Source organism: Scleropages formosus, chromosome 8, assembly GCF_900964775.1.
Source record: "Scleropages formosus chromosome 8, fSclFor1.1, whole genome shotgun sequence".
Classification (NCBI taxonomy): Eukaryota; Metazoa; Chordata; class Actinopteri; order Osteoglossiformes; family Osteoglossidae; genus Scleropages; species Scleropages formosus.
Window position 1 is genome coordinate 21,133,487 of NC_041813.1, and position 17,076 is coordinate 21,150,562.

Sequence of the window (17,076 nt, forward strand, 5' to 3'; positions counted from 1 at the left end):
CATTCATTGAGAATATTGATTTCATTTCGGTTTGGAACTGTTGATTGATATTCTACCCCTTAGACTGGTGCTCTTGTTCTCTATTAAGTATAGGACTGTTGAGTGTTATTGGTCAGGACTGTTATTGATAAAACACATTCTACTTCTGCATTAGCGCTCTTGTTCTGTGTTCGGTATGGGATTGTTCTCTTCTGAGTTTTATCGACAAACTTCTGCATTATTATTGTCATTCCCAGTCAGTTTGTCAACCTCTGCAATGCAGTTTCATGTTTATGTATGCTTGAGCATCACTTGCTTGCGTGTACTTATTGAAAGAGTAAGATTTAAATAATATTTTTCGTATTTGCACTGATCAGGGTGGCAATTTTCATTTAGCTGCCTCTACGTAATCATGTTATTTACGCGGTAGCCACAATAAGAGTTTTACACAGGAATTAACATCCAAATAAAACACTACGTATTGATTTTGGGGTGGATTCGGAAAGAAGAAAAATATACATTTACTTAGCAGACACTTTTCTCCAAAGCAACTTCCAATCAACTCTACATAGTGTTATCAGCCCACACACCTTATTCACCACAGTGACTTACACTGCTAGATACACTACTTACACTGGGTCACTCATTCATACATCAGTGGAACACACTCTGTGTCACTCACACACTATGGGGGAACCCGAACATCATGTCTTTGGACTGTGGGAGGAAACCAGAGCACCCAGAGGAAACCCACCCAGGCACGGGGAGAACACGCAAACTGCACACAGACTGAGCGGGATCGAACCCACGTCCTCTCGCACCACGCAGGTGCTGTGAGACAGCAGCGCTACTCGCTGTGCCACGTGCCGCCCACGGGGTGTAAAACATTAATAGCTGCTGTACCGCGTTCGTCTCATAAACTACTGTATCAGTGACCGCAGAATTATTGTACCAGTTCATAGAAACACTTCTGCTGCCACCTTGTGGTGAGGCAGGCAATGACAAGGAGTGGGCAGCGCGGCGGGGGGCAGAGCGGGGACGGCGCTGCTGTGGAAAGAAAGAGTACAAATGTTCATTTCATTTGGCGGATTAAGCCAGAAGTCTTACAAAATATAAGCGAAACGGGTTCGTTTACCAGAAAATAGTAGAAAACGGATCATCCACCTGTCAGTTTTGCTCCCGATATCAGTAAAAAGCAACAACGGAGAGGCTGTGAGTACCGTGAGGGTATTGGATCGGACCCGTGTCTTTTACTGACTCTCCGCGGTTTATGGGGCGGCTCAGTCGGTGAAGCGCATAGTTCACGACGAGTTCTTCGACGTGGGTTCAATACCCACTCATCACTTAGTGGGGAGGCCCCTGGGCCGAAGAGCTCTTGATCCTTGATGTGGGCTCAAGGGTGCAGGATAAATGTATTTGCACCATAGTAAAAAGTTAACGTAAGAATCAAACCTCCTCCCAACAGTCCTCCATGTGAATCGAAAAGTGTTGCGGTACCTCGGATTGGACAGGCGGTTACTGATGATGGACGGAAGTGTCACAGACTATTTTAAATTCCTTTCTGAAGTGTAAAAGTACCACTATAATGACTAATATTCATAACACAAAATTAAACACCCACATAGTACTATATGTAAACATTTATTCGTATTATACCAATCAGTTAAAAATTTATTTTTTAATTAAATTACAGCAGGCGAAGCTTGAACCCCAACAGAGCTAAGAGGGACTCACAGTAACTGCCTACAATGACCATTTTGTCGACCCACCAGGACACACCGACAATAATCAGCAAATACACGGCAACATCGTGACATCAGTCCACCAAATTCAACCTACCTCTCTCGGACAGGTTGGCCCGGACTGAAAGGGTTCAAGTCGTACCTATGAGGTAGACCTTAGCAGGTGGTCTGACACAACCTCTCTCACATGGTGTTCCGCAGGGCTCAGTACTGCGCCCCTCACTCTTCTCAGTCTGCACCGCTTCCCTCGGCCCTGTCATCACCTCACGCATTCTCCTTCCACTCCTTTCTCCTGGAGCTACGGGCACTTCCTCACACTTTGGCCCCTACCTCTAGCACATGTCTAGTTGGACATCTGATCACCGCGTACAACTCAAATTTGGGTCATATGGTGGAAAGTAACAAACTAGCTGTATTTTAGAATCATGCATCTGCATCTAAGTCTCTCTTTCTGCTAATGTAATGCACACATTGTACTGTGAGATCTCTCAGGACCTGAAGTGGGACACCTAAATCGACTCCATCGTGAAAAAGTCCCAACAGCTGATGTACTTCCTTTGCCAACTGAAGAAGTTCAACCTGCCACAGGAACCGCTGATCCGGTTCTGCTCAGCCGTTATTGAGTCTGCCGTGCACCGCTATAACTGTGTGTTTTGGCTCGGCTACCAAATCGGGCAGAATTAAGCTGCAAAGGACGGTCAAGACGGTTGAGAGGATCGTTGGTCCGCCCCCGCCTACCCTTCAGATCTTGTATGAGACCAGAATAGGGAAGCGGGCAAAATCAGCACTGATCCCACACACCCCGGGCACAAACTCTTCACACTCCTCCCCTCTGGCAGGTGTCACAGAGCTCTGTCCGCCAGAACAGTTTTTTCCCTTAGGCATCACTTTCATGAACAGGTAACAGTCCCCTATAGGTCTCCTGTCAGTGCAACAATATCCAACCACTTTTCTGTAATTTAATCCTTATTTATTTACTTTTTTTTGTATTTATACTACTATTTATACTCTCGTGTTTGTATACTCTATATAATATGTTTTTTATTTATTCTGCGTCAGCTGTTTGTTGTCTGTAAATCCTGGAAGCATCTTGAGGCACAGCAAATTCCTTGTGCGCATCAGCACATTCGGCCAATAAAAGTCATTCCGATTATGATTCTGACGCACGTGGCTTTGGAGAAAAACGCGTCTGCCGAAAGCGGAGGGAACGAGCACCGGCGTCCCGTCCGTCCCCGCAAATATGCAATGACGACCTCCGAACACACGGGGGCGCGTTTCTCTGCTTCGGCCGCGGACGCTCTTGCCTGCGTTTCCTCGACTGCCGTCCTCACGCCGCTCTTTGTCACGGCCGCTTCTCCACCGCACCGCTGGCTCTGGAACATATTAGCGGCGACTTGTTCGCTTGCTGCCCCGACGAAGTCTCTTTGGCGGCCGCCACGATGTCTTTCCAGTACCCGAGCGCGTACCGCGACGAGTCGGTGGTGAGTGTGTGTGCGGGGTTCCGGAACCCGGGGTCCGGGACTCGGGAGCCGCCGCCGCCGCCGCCGGTGTGACTCACCGCTTCTTCTAGACTAGTAGTTCTGTTCGTCACCCGCCGCCGGCCGCGGCGCCTCAGATCGGCTCGGCGCGAGCGGTGTGTCGCGTGGACGGAGGGTGTGTCCCTGTACCGCGGTGCACGAGAAGAGTCCCCCCCCCCCGGTACACAGTTATTATACAGTGACAGTGAGTTCACGCGTAGGATAAGGATGCTGTGACACACACACAGCTGATAGTACATCCCACTGCATTGCATTGATTTAAAAACTGATTTATTAATTTTAGCTGATTGCTTGCTTCTAAGCTGAGACTCCATGTTCTACAATTATTTGCCCATTATATATAGCTGGGTAATTTTTTTTTACTGGAGTAATTTAGGGGTAAGTACCTTGCTCAGTCAGTGCTACTAGCAGGAGGTGAGAGATTCGAACCTGTAACCTTGGGTCCAAGGACCAAGGCAGCAGCTCTACTTACTTTGTCCACTACAGCTGTCCCATTTGAAGCAGAGAACTTAGATATTTGATAATTGAAATAGCTACGTTGTTATAGTTCACAGCTTATTATGAAAATAGATAAGTCAGGAGATCATGAAGGCACTGGGGTAGAATGACATGGGTTTGACACCCTTTTTTAAATACTGGGATGGGTCCGGTTGCCCATACCACCACGTTGGGCTGAGACTGCGACCCGAACTTCACCACGTCTCCGATTTCAGGAGGTCGCTGGAATTGTTCTCAATTCCTCACAATGTACATTTTAACAGTCCTGCCGTACGAACGTCTGGCCTTGGGTTCTGCGAGATGTCAAAGCAGAACATCTGACAGTTCCTGCCATAAACTGTTGTCACTGTTTGTTCTCGCCAGGTGGATGACTACCACGGGGAGAAAGTTCCAGACCCTTACAGCTGGCTGGAGGACCCGGACAGCGAGAAGACGCAGGTTTGATTGCTTGCCCGATTCAACTCTTTAGTCTGCTTGATCCAGAGGAGGGATCGTGTTGCGTCACATTGTTCATAAGTCGGTTTTTATTTACGGGTCTGTCAAGGGGCAGCAGGTGGCACAGAGGTTACAGCTCTTGCCTTCCCCATCTTGATGTAGTACTGTTGAGCAAGACTCTTACCCTGCTGTATGAAGCTGTAAATCACTGTAAAGTCATACTGTTGTTTTTAATGTTGTAGCTGAGGTGTAGGGAGTGATCAGGTTGTGCAGGTATTGGGGAGCTGATCCATTAATGCTCTTGTTTACGGTAACCAGTGTTGAGCTCAATACGTGCAGAACTAGGAAGCTGATGAACGGAGCTGAGGGGGGGAGATGTAGAGGAACACCTGGGCAGGTGAAACAACTGCGGTATTCTGTATGAGCTGAAGAGTCTTGTTGGCAGAGGCTGCGAGAGCAGAAAGGAGGGAGTTGCAGTAGTCCGGACGGGTATCACCGTGTCGGGGACCTTCCGGAAACCGACAGCCTTCCAAATTGTAGCCTGTGTCTGTAACCACTGTCCTACCTGTTGCCCCAGGTGTGTTTTTCGTTACGGCGTTAGACTTCTCGTATGCTACCGGAAGATTAAAGATGTCACTCGGGTGTTTCGGGTTCACGGTGGTAAAGAGAGCGTGATCTGCCAAACGGCAGTGCGCTGATAGACTCCCGCAAAGTGCCGCAGCTGACGGTTGACCCTCCTGATGATTTGTGATGCAGGCTTTTGTGAACGCCCAGAACCTGCTGACCCTGCCCTTCCTGGAGGGCTGCCCGATCCGGGACACCTTCAAGGAGCGCATGACGGAGCTCTACGACTACCCCAAATACAGCTGCCCCTTCAAGAGAGGGAGTCGGTAGGGCACCGGTTCTTGAAGGTGTACGCAGGGTGGGCGTGGAGTTCTTGGCAGTGGGGTGGGGTGGGGTGTAGCTGTCCAAGGTCAGCTTGTAGTGACACTGTATCCAGGAACAGTTGAATGAGTAGAAGTTTTCCCACTAATGGACTGTGAAACAAAATGGTGTAAATTACTGGTAGGATACCTGCTGAAATATGAGAGGGATTAGTGCTTCCGTGCTCGTACTGACATAAGGTAAGCCATCGATGCCGACAGGCGCGTGTGACGCTCTCTGTGAACTGTCGGTGACTCTCCGCACTAAACTGCCACAACTTGCTTCTTGACCATTTTTTGCTGATGCGACGTTCAGGGTGAACCTCTCCCACCCGTCTCCCTTTCCAGGTATTTCCACTTCTACAACACGGGCCTACAGAACCAGAGCGTGATGTATGTGCAGCAGAGCCTGGAGGCAGAACCCACTGTGTTTTTGGACCCCAACACCTTCTCGGAGGATGGCACCGTAGCTCTGAGGGGTTAGTGCTTGTGATGATGACGCCACGTGTTCGGATGTCAGATTACCGTAGTGCCACAAGGTCTGTGCCGCTCATCCCGCCGTCAGAGCTCGGATGAATGACAATTTGCAGTCCGTGTTCCTTTCAGTATTTCATGTCCACTAGGCGGCGCTACATTTTCTTGTGTTGAAGAAAGGCCAAGCATTTTGATTAGATCTCATTTTTAAAACGTAAGGCTTAATATTTTGTCTTTTGTTAGGTAGGAAGTTAAAAAGTTCGTTAACGTGTGTTGATAATTCAGTAGTCGACATGTTTGTTGTTACATATTTACATTTATTTATATATCCAATGCTTTTCTCAAAGGAACTTCCAGTGAACACTACTTTTCATCCCAGGTGGCTTAGTGTTAGGTGCACTATGGTACAGTACATTACATTACTGATTCACTGTATATACCAGAGCAACATACACTGTCTCTCTCACACACACACACTAAGGTATTAATTTGCTATTTTTAACCGTTCGGTCTGCAGCAGTACGTCTTTTTTGTGTGTCATATCTTCAAACTCCCACCCCGGGCTCATATTACGGGGATGTGGTGTTATTTGCATTCCTCACTTTGCAGGTTATGCGTTCTCTGAGGACGGGGAGTACTTTGCTTACGGGATCAGCGCCAGCGGCTCGGACTGGGTGGAGATCCGCTTCCTGCGTGTGGAAGGGGCTATGCCTCTGGAGGACAGGCTGGAGCGTGTCAAGTTCAGCTGCATGTCCTGGACCCATGACGGGAAGGGCCTGTTCTACAATTCCTACCCTACCCAAGAGGGAAAGAGTGATGGTGAGGAATCGGGTGGTTTTTATTTAGTGTTTTGCAGTTTTATGCAAGACAGTTGAAAGAATGATGAAGTGCCTAATATTAATCCACTTCTGACGCTCGGACTGATGAGTTATAGGTTACAGAATCGTCTCCTTCACGACTGCACCTCCAGGTGTCTATTTTAGTCATCTGTTTCCAGTGCCAGGTTGCGTCGGGTTTACGCCACATGGGTCCTTGGTTTTATTATATCTCGAGGTTAAAGTCTTTGCTCCTTCACCCAACGCTTTTGTTGAGTCTCATTTGTTTGTTGCTTTCATCCAGCAAGTGTTTCTGTATGTGTCGCCTTATTAGGCACTGAGACGTCCACAAACCTGCACCAGAAGCTGTACTACCATGTCCTGGGGACCCCTCAGGCTCAGGACATCCTTTGTGCTGAGTTTCTAGATCACCCCAAGTGGATGAGTGGTGCTGAGGTATGCTGCGCTGTCACTCTCTGTTTCTGGGTGGGTAGATCCCTAGAGTCACAGATGGGGCCCAAAGCAATGTGGCCAGTGGTGAAATTCCATGGAACTTCAAGCAAAGACTGTTGCGTAATGTCATGAGACCTGTTACAATCTACAGACAGGTCTGTATGTGAGCTGTGGACAGGTGTATTGAATGAGCCCGACGTGGGTGTGTACTAACTGGTGTCTCATCAAACTTTCAGGTGTCAGATGACGGCCGTTACGTGCTGCTATCCATCCACGAGGGGTGTGACCCAGTGAACCGGCTCTGGTACTGCGATCTCCAGGATGTTCCCCAGGGGATCACAGGTAACGGCAGCTCTGTGTCGCAGACTGGAAAAGGCAAAAATAGCTGATATTGTTCCGTTGTTTTCTTTTAGATTTCTTAAGTTTCCAAAGGGAAATGAGTGACAGATCTTAACTACTTCAAAGTAGAAATATAAACTTTTTTTTTTTAACCACTTCGATAAACAGCATTCACAGATTTGACTGCTACGTTGTTCAACACATTGGTTCCTTGGGTTTGGCTGAAAACGGTTATTACCGGAAAGAACATGATCTTGTCATAAAATCCACGTCAGGTTACTGTGAGTGTCTTACCTGTGGGTGTGCGGTGATGTCTTGCTGGGGAAACAAGGGCCCTTGACTCCAGTTGGGCCGGTTTTGTCCGGTTCGGCCTGGCTCCTTCCTATGTTCGAGGCGCTCCTGGACCCTGATGTGGGTGGCACAAGGGCCTTGTTAATCTTCACGCTGCAGTCACAAGTAGAGCCTCTTCCACTCTTGCAAATAGTTTTTGCTGTGACTCAGATGTGCTCATTAGATATGCGCATTCATGATTGCCTTAGCGGTAATTAAGACTGTGCTTTACGCTGATTGGAGTGCAGGGTCCCTTCTGCTGAGTGTGGAGCAAAGCTCATCTCGGTGACCGTCTCCACACTTGAAGGTACTTTACATTCTGAGCCAGAGGAAGCTTCCTTCATCACTAACAGTACCACACCATGACAGGTCTTCACTCCAGCTGGGAGATCACTGAGGTGCTCCAGCGTGGTCCAGAACATCTGTTCTCGGTGTGTTCAACAAAACAGGCATGTGGCTACGAAGAGACTTTTCTGCTAAGAACCTGTGTGGTCTGTCACAAAGCATATTTTCTCACTATGAACACACCCCATCTGTGCTGTTTGCCCAGCGTCACGGACGTCACTAGCTTTTTACATGGGGCAAAAGGGGGCGTAGTGGTTAGAGCTGTCGCACTGAGCAAGGTGTTTACCTTGAATTGCTTTTGTAGAAATTATGTCAAAATCAAAAGTACGTGTCACTATCAAGAAAAGTGACAGCTAAATTATTAATATTGTTAATAATATACTGCTGTGTTAATATGCTAATTCTAATTTTCAGATTTGTTCTGTTTCAGTGACCAAACATCGGTTCGAGTTCAAGATTATAAAATGTGTTTTCTGTTTGCCCGGCAGGTTTGTTGCCATGGGTGAGGCTCATCGACAACTTTGACGCGGAGTACGAGTATGTGACGAACGAGGGGACCGTGTTCACATTCAAGACCAACCTGAACGCCCCTCGGTACCGTCTGATCGACATCGACTTTGCCAACCCAGACATGGCCAGCTGGAAGGAGCTGATTCCTCAGCATGATAAAGATGTTGTCGGTGAGTCCTTTACTGACTTTGCACATCTGTGACTGATACGCTTGTGTCCCTCTCTTAAACTGAGACACCGGCCTCCTGAAATGAGACTCTAATCTCAGTGGATAGCTTCTATTTCACAAAGAGTTAACCCTTTGAGTTTGAAAATTGGTTCCAGTGATACGAACCATGCTTTTGTTCACTGATAGCCTTGTGTGTGTATATCAGTGTTCGCCACCTGCGCCTACTCCACCTGCTTGTTCGTCTGCTTCCTGCACGATGTCAAGAACGTGCTGAAGATGTACCAGCTTGGAACGGGCCAGGAACTCCGCACGTTCCACCTGGACGTGGGCTCCGTGGTGGGCTTCACAGGGCGCAAGCGCGACACAGAGATCTTCTACTACTTCACCTCCTTCCTGTCGCCAGGTGAGGAGCTCCGCCTGCCTCCACTTTACCTCGCCAGCCAGGCTCACCTCCACGTTAGAGAAACCCTGCTGCTCCTCTGTGGAGAAGCTCAGGAGCTAGAGGAGAGGAGAAATAAGTGTGAGTCCAAGTCATAAATAGAGGGGGTCCCCATTTATACAACTGGGTAATTTTTACTAGAGTAATTTTAAGGTAGGTACCTTGCTCAAGGGGACTACAGCTGTAAATAAGACTCAAACCTGTGACCTTTGGGTTCAAAGGCAGCAGTTCCAACAACTATGATATCTGCTGCCCCTGGTAGGTAATAGATGTGTGTCATACGCGCATCACCTCGTCTGTAGTGTGATCTGGGTGTGATTGTTGATGAGCCGCCTCCGGGGAGAGATGCACGTGTAAATGAGCTTTCGAAAAGCGTTGAGGAAAAATCCCCTTGCTGTAGGTGTGGCGTGTGACGTGTTGTGGTGAAGTGACACGGTATCAAGTGAAGGTACCGTGTTTGTCAGATTCAGGGAAGGTCTGTGCTAATGAGGTGTGCTTCTCAGGGGGCTGTTGCGTTCCCAAAACTCTTCTCCCACACTCGCGCATGTCTTGTACCCGCCGTTGCCACAGTTTACTCGCCATACCTTGTTTCCAGCCTGGTCGTGGAGCTTCGGCGGCTCTACGACTCAATCTGCATCCGTAGTCACTCCGTTGAGCTGCCCTGGGAGCCGCTGGCTTCATCCTCACATCTGTTAGACCCTTCCTGTGGCTTCCCATCTCGTTTCATATTCGGGAGAAAATGGGTTTCTCTACGTTGCTCCCCCAGGGAATTTGGAGCAGGAAACCAGCCTGTTGCATATTTATTTAACAAGGGACGCTTAGTTTTGGGTCATGTCGACTCCCTGAGGACCAGCCCTGTCCTTGTCATTCTTCAATTCCAGCTGCGTTTCTACACTGGTGCTCCAGTACATATCGAGTCCTACTTTCCAGGATTTTCCCCTGGGCTCTACAGCAGCGACCTGGAGCAGAACTGTGCGCACGCGCGCACACACACACAAACAGTCAGCTTACCCGAGAGGACTGTTTAGAGTTACGTTTGCTACCCCGAGGCGTCGCTAACTTGGACACCTTTCAGGAATTTGCACCACAAGGTTGCAGAGTCAATTCCCACGATGAGATTCTTTAATTATTCCATTGCGCACACGCGCACGAGAGCCTGAGAGCCGTGACGGCGTGTGCTGTGAGAAGCTGCGGGTAAAACCTTAATGGAGGAGTGAAGATGACATGTCCTTTCCGTTCGCTCGTCACAAATGCCAGCAGGAGCAGGTTTCGGTCCCATGTGTGGCACAATATCTCAGCCCTTCAGTTCTGCTCACCTGGCTGTTCCACGTGTCCCTGGACCGCCAACTGTCTGCCACCATTGTCCAGACAGCTCAACTGATACACACTTTGCAGTTCACACCCTCCCTCTGTTTGTCTCCTTGTTGGCCCCATACACTTGTTTACCCTCTTTTTTTTTTTGCATCTTTTTTCCCCTCTCGCTCTCCAACAGCCATCATCTATCACTGCGACCTCACCAAGGAGCCGCTGGAGCCGCGAGTCTTCCGGGAGGTCACGGTTAAGGGCTTTGACCCCACTGAGTACCAGACCACGCAGGTAAACCCACCAGCCCCCTTCTCCCCCAGTCCCCGGCTCTCAAGGACTAGCGCCGAATGTAGGACGCACCTGCCGCTGACCTGTTTTGTGTCTCGTGCTGGAACTGCCTTTGCTGCGCTTGTCAGGTTTTGTCACACGTGCTCAGTATCACTGCAGGTATATGAGGGCACTGGACATTCGCTGCTGTCCAGCTGCCTGAGACATTTTGCTGAAGTTTTCATAGTCTGACACACACAATTGTTGTGATACGTGTCCCATGGTGGACAGTAAATTACAGTACAAAACTGAGAAACTTGATGCAAAATGCTCACCATCAAAACTGTGTGATGTCACTAGTTGCATCATCTCCACTTTTCATTTTGAAGTCATTTTCTTGCACAAAAGCATTCAAATTGGTCAAAAAATAAAGCAACACAGCCCCAGTAACATGCCATTTTAGGAAATTTCTTTATCCTGGGGGGCCTTTCTGCGAGTACACGTCCTTTTCTACCACACCACAATTGCCTCGCTTTGATTTTGGTTTACAGGGACATTTTGAGCTCGGACATCCACCTAATTTTGTCTTTCTGACGTCTTCCGAAGTTGGACAGGTAGAATATAAAATGTACCCATCCTTTGGATAACCAAACACAAAATATTGAGCCCTGTATGCCGATGCCCTATGTGGGTGTGTAACTGTACGCCAAGATGCATCGAGTGTTTGCGCAGGTGTAGGAGCACAGACACTCATGTTGACTTGTTTGAAGGAGAAGGAACCGGGCCCAGGCGCCCTGACTGGCAGCGGGCCCCCGTCTCTCTCCGTCTGACTCTGGGGAAAGGCTAAGAATAACTGTGGCCGGCATGTGTCGGGGGCATTCTCGCCAGGAGCAGCAGGACTCGCAGAGCCTGTCGACATGCTGTCTGCCTGCACCTCTATCCCAAAAGGGACATGGACAGATACCTTGCTAATTGGCTTGTTGTGTGTGTGTGTGTTACTCTACTTCTCCTGCCTGTTCTCCATACCCCTACAACAGTATCTCCCTCCTCCCCTCTGGTACGCTAACAAGGCCGTGGCTTTGCAGTCATCTCTGCTGTCTGTCACGGCCCGAGCTTTGAGAGCACAAGTTGTTTGAGACAGACACAGAGGCATGCATAATGTCTCGCTCACTTCAGCACCGCACGGTTACAGCATGCCCAACTGATAGGGTGCAGATACTGATTAGACTGCGCATCTTGTTTCTCTCGTTCGCTCAGTCTCTCACACACACACACACACACACACACAGTTGAGGCTCTGTGTAGCAAGAAACTTTCCTCCTGACAGTGTCTTGCTAAATATGGACATACCTCGTGACTTTATCCACTGGCCCCTCTGTTGTTGTTTACATTGCTTGGTGACACGCACTTTTCCATCTGTCTGGTTTCTGACTTTGACCTAGGTCGTATGATTAGTAATCTGGCTTGTCTGTACCTCGAATGTATTGTGGTGAGTGCTGTATGTCTCCTGAACAACCCAGGTTAAGTGCACACACCTCCGTTTTCTCATGTTTGCGTCCTCGGGCGTGCGCCTTTGTGCGTGCGACTGAGCACACCCGTGCATATGCTTGCGTGTGGATGCCTGCCGGACGTCGAGTTAACTTCCATATCGACATTTAAAACCGGCTTGAGGTTTGGGGCCACGGAGAGCAAGGGTTTTGCTGCCCACGTCATCCATCCAGATCATATTCTGTCTCACCGGAAGGAAAGCAAGCCAGATATTCAAGGAGGAACCTCAAGTTACAGCTTCTGGGCTAAGGCATCTGAAACGTCACTTGCTTGCTTATGCTTCTCCAGGTGTTCTACCCCAGCGCTGATGGCACGCAGATCCCCATGTTCATCGTTCATAAGAAGGGCATCAAACTAGATGGCTCACACCCGGCATTCCTGTATGGATATGGAGGATTCAATATCTCCATCACTCCCAGTTACAGGTATCAGCTCCATCATACCTGGAAAAGCACACTCTTGCTCTTTGCTCAGTAAAATTACAAAGTTTTTCCCAAAAAATTTTCGTATATGATCTGTGTTTATTGTCCAAACTGGTGAAGAGCAGGAAAGTTTGCCCAACAACAGGAATGTTGTCTTCATCGTCTCGAGGGTTGGTTATTCTGACCGTACCAGTAATAAGTGGCATACTGTCACCATGGAGACCAGAGTGAAGATAAAGTTAAACTGGATGAATTGATCGGTACTTGAGACTCAATAGGAGTTTGGAGAGTCTTACTCGGGATGGGATTAGTTTTAATGTAAATGGAAAAACATTTTATAGTGGCTTATTTATTATAGCCTGTAAATAAATAATGCAATATCTCCATAATATAAGATGTGAACAGGCTTCTGATTCCATTGTGTTTGTCTGTTGAGGATCCAGTGCAAAATGTAGTCTGTTTTCCCTCTTAGCTGTAAAGTGTGTTCTGCTGCATTGTTTTAAGCTTCTACATTCATTTATTCGTGTTACAGATTTAATACAGCAATGTCTCTCCGTTTACAGGAAAGATTATGTTCTCTGCTCTGAGAAAAGTGGGCTTATTTCTCATATGATTTTCATTTTGAGTCGAGGTTTCTAAACTGGGTCCTGCTTATACTGCGCCCAGGCTACTTACCAAAAGGCATCGTATCACTTCTCTACTATTTGAATGTGTTAGGTTATTTATCTGATTCACTCTGGCATTCTGCAGAAAAGGTGTGTGTTTCTGGCCTCAATCTTTCGCTCCAGTTTGGTTTTTTCGAGCTGCGCTGAGAACCCAAAGTCACTTTCACGGCCCGGTAGCTCATTAGACGTAGACCCGTGTGCTATTTTAGCCCCTAGGAACCATTTACAAAGGCACACTTTGAAGAGGGACGCTTGTTTCTGCTGTGAAGGAGGGAGTCTCGGTGGAAAAGGCAGCGTGTAGAGTTTCTAACGCTAATGCTGTATTTCCTGCTCTCGCCACTGAAACGCACCCATTTCTCACTTTTCCTGAATGGGATCTCCCAGCAACCTCTGTGCACCGGACGTTACTTTGCCGGTTGAGCCGTCCGTATTGGAACGGGGGAGTTGTCCACTGTAGTGCCCCATTCAGGAATGTTACTTGTGTGACGGACTCCGGCATAACGGGAGCGCGCGTCCTCTTTGTGTTGCAGTGTTTCACGGCTCATCTTTGTGAGGCATCTCGGGGGAGTTTTAGCCGTGGCAAACATCCGGGGAGGAGGAGAGTACGGAGAGACCTGGCACAAAGGTGACACGTACAGAATTAGTCAGTGACCAAAGATAATGTTTTTGGTGCATACACAAAAATAACACAGTTACTCACTGAAATTCACACACATGCATCTTCAGACCTTCCACGAAAGTAGCACACACCGAGTAAGGACACAAAAGGGGGGGGGAACACTTGCATGTGTCTTGCCTTAGAAAAACTCACTGGACTTTTACTGTGTTTATTTGGGTAGCCTTCATGTTTTCCTGAGCAACTTGCTAAAAGTTTTTGTTTGTTTGTTTGACCAAAATGCAGCTGGAATGCTGGCCAACAAGCAGAACTGTTTCACAGACTTCCAGTGCGCAGCTGAGTTTCTGATTAAGGAGGGCTATACGTCCCCTTCCAAGCTCACCATCAATGGGGCCTCCAATGGGGGTCTCCTTGTGGGTAGGTCACAGGTCGGAGGCGACGCTAACCGTAACTTCACTCTGTAACTTTACCATAACGGACGACGGTCTTGTATTCAAAAACGCTGCATTCAGCATCACTCCAGGCAGCAGCTGTCCCAAGTCTTGCTTAGATGGGCCTCAGTGCGCAGTGCACAGATCTCCTTACTCTCGAGCATCTAACAGTCTCTGTACTGACAAAAACGCTAGTTTATTAAAACCGGGCATATTAGTTGCTCATTTGCATGTATAATCCCTTAGATGAAAATTGCTTCTGTATAGATTACACTGAGAATGCTGATGAAGCATCTTAATGCTTATTTATTTCCCTTTCCTCCCTGCTTCTCGTCTTCCTCGCGCCCCCTTCTCTCCATTCCTCACCAGCGGCATGCGTCAACCAGCGACCAGATCTGTTCGGTTGTGCTGTTGCCCAAGTGGGCGTCATGGACATGCTCAAGTTTCATAAGTTCACCATTGGACACGCCTGGACCAGTGACTTTGGCTGCGCTGAGGTGAAGGAGCAGTACGACTGGCTGATCAAGTGAGTGCATCTCATACACACACAGTCCAAAAACAACAAACTGACTAAAAAAAACTTTTGTACTTAGATTGCAGCTTAACTGAAATATTAACATGATCTGAAGTTTATTAAATATCTTTTATCACACAGTGCTTTGAGAACCACAGTCTTTCAAGCGTGTGGTATAAGATAAACGGTTAAATATGTTTGGGTCTGTCGTTTAAGCAGATTTCCATAATTAACATTTGGTCTGTATGAATATTAGATTTTTTTTAAAGTCCTTTAAAAAGTTTTTTTTAAAGTGTTACACGTTTGTATGTAAGTGGGTAACATTTTTTCTCATATCCATGCAAATATTTCATGCTTCTGTGTACTGTTAATGGCAGCGAATGTGTTGTGTGTAATGTGTGTAACCCCCCCCCACAGATATTCTCCCCTCCACAACATCAATGTCCCTGAGACAGAAGGGGTCCAATACCCTGCAGTCCTGCTGCTGACAGGTGACCACGACGACCGTGTCGTGCCACTGCACTCGCTCAAGTACATTGCCACACTGCAGCACGTGGTCGGGCGCTCGCCCAAGCAGACCAACCCGCTCTTCATATATGTGGACACCAAGTCTGGCCACGGGGCGGGGAAGCCCACCAGCAAGGTTATCCAGGAGGTGGCTGACACATATGCCTTCATTGCTCGTTGCTTGAATCTGTCCTGGGTCAAATAAGAGTGGTGGACACGGGTCATGTGTCCCTCCCTCCCTCCCTCCCTCCCTCCCTTTTCCATTCTATCTCTGTGTCTCTCACACCAGTTTCCCTTCAGTCACATTCTCTTGCTCACCCTCTGACCTTCTCCCCACCCTCTCTGCCACTATTCACGGTGTTTCACCCACACCACAGTACAAAAAAAGAGCAGCTCAGCTGCTGATCTGATCTGTACCCCAGGCTTCTTTCCCAGCTTCCTCACACAGCACGGAGATCTCTCCCAGGACGTCTGTGGAGTAACGACCCATGCGGGTCTCTTTCAGAGTCCTTTATTCCCTCTCCAAATCACCATTAATCAGTTGTCAGTGTACAATGGGGCATCCTTGGCCATTTTCTTTTTTGATCAGTAGTTCTGTTTTTAGAGGTTTGAAGAATAAGCGCGGAAGGACCTGCAGTCTGACAGATGCACGACGGTTGGGCACCGGAAGCCCTGTTTTGTTGAGACCGCCATGAGGCAGACCTGCTCTATAAGCTGCCCTGTGGCCCCTGAGGGCTCCACAGGTGGCACTTGGCTAAGACCAGCGGGTTTGGTGGTTTTGTCATCAGGTTGTGCGTTTCATTTCAACTCCACGATCTTACCAAGAGACCACGGTGCCTTGGCAACGTCAGGAGTACAAGACCTTTCTGTTAACTGGACACGGTTACAGACGAGTTACAGGCTGTTCCCGTTGTAAACGCTGTATCGCGGACAGCCCCCTGGGTCACACCTCAGCGACAGTATTCACAGCAGAGAGCACTGACCGCACAAACCACGGTTCTTGATTGTTCAACTCAGTTTAGGTCTCCTTGTAGGTTTATGTTTGCAAGTGTCTAGATAGGCGTGTGCATGCAGAAGTGTCACGTGTGTGTGTGTGCGTGTGCGTGTGTGTTAGAGACGAGGGAACTAGACGTGTACCCCGGAAGGAGAAAAGACAACTTAGACACGTGCTCTCATTACTGGCTCTGTCATGTGTATGTGGGTGTGTGCGAGAGGATGAGGATTTTTGGATTCTTTATATCTCGCCATACTGGGTTTTGATGTTAAGTTTCTACCTCTGGATATAATCTTTTCACAAAGGGAAAATCTGCAGAGTAATAAAAAAAGCAACATTTCAACAAATAAGTCTTGTGCAGATCTTTTTTCATCAGGTGACGTGAAAGATGTTTTAAGAAAATGCAAGTGTTAAAAATGTAGATGTAGAAAGACGGTGTAAAATGAAGTCATTTTTGTATTTACAATAGATATCAAAAATGCACACACTTACTGAATTTAAGCTTTCGGTGACATGATTGGCCTAGATTTTGTCATGTTTCTATCTTTGATAAGATGATGTAACCAACAATATGTAAGGGAAAACAAAATAAACTTATGAAAGCTCATTTTAAAACTGAATGGCTTGGTTGTGTAAATGTGCAAACGCACCCTTTATAAGGGGAACCTGACTTGGAGGAACGTGTGGCGTGTTGTGTTCCTGCAGGGGTTACAGCTGCCACTTCTCACCTGAAGGATCCGGGTTCCACTCCCTCTTCTCCTGTAGTACCTTTTGTTCAAGCTACGTGCCCTGAAACAAGCGGTAGAAATTGCCCAGGC

General features: G+C 47.8%; 1 protein-coding gene across 2 annotated transcripts; it reads left to right on the forward strand.

Annotated features, from left to right (window-relative positions):
* The first annotated feature begins 3,031 nt into the window (after positions 1–3,031).
* prep (prolyl endopeptidase) lies at positions 3,032–16,844 on the forward strand. 2 transcript variants are annotated; one of them, XM_018757453.2, is made up of 16 exons: positions 3,086–3,202; positions 4,121–4,195; positions 4,949–5,082; positions 5,464–5,594; positions 6,199–6,408; positions 6,739–6,860; positions 7,094–7,199; positions 8,360–8,551; positions 8,756–8,953; positions 10,482–10,585; positions 12,398–12,534; positions 13,727–13,821; positions 14,098–14,229; positions 14,613–14,769; positions 15,175–15,248; positions 15,869–16,844. In XM_018757453.2, exons 1-16 carry the CDS (start codon positions 3,161–3,163, stop codon positions 15,874–15,876), a joined length of 1,917 nt encoding a protein of 638 aa, XP_018612969.1. In that variant the 5' UTR covers positions 3,086–3,160; the 3' UTR covers positions 15,877–16,844. The 2 variants fall into 2 exon arrangements, with proteins under 2 accessions (XP_018612968.1, XP_018612969.1); XM_018757452.2 differs by having other exon boundaries at positions 3,032–3,202; positions 15,175–16,843.
* Positions 16,845–17,076: the final 232 nt, after the last annotated feature.

Bases quoted from the DNA above. Each gene is read 5' to 3' on its own strand.
- prep (XM_018757452.2), top strand. From the start codon at position 3,161: ATGTCTTTCCAGTACCCGAGCGCGTACCGCGACGAGTCGGTG. The intron at 6,409-6,738 runs GTGAGGAATCGG...TCGCCTTATTAG, and splicing joins CCAAGAGGGAAAGAGTGATG to GCACTGAGACGTCCACAAAC. The intron at 12,535-13,726 runs GTATCAGCTCCA...TTTGTGTTGCAG, and splicing joins TCCATCACTCCCAGTTACAG to TGTTTCACGGCTCATCTTTG.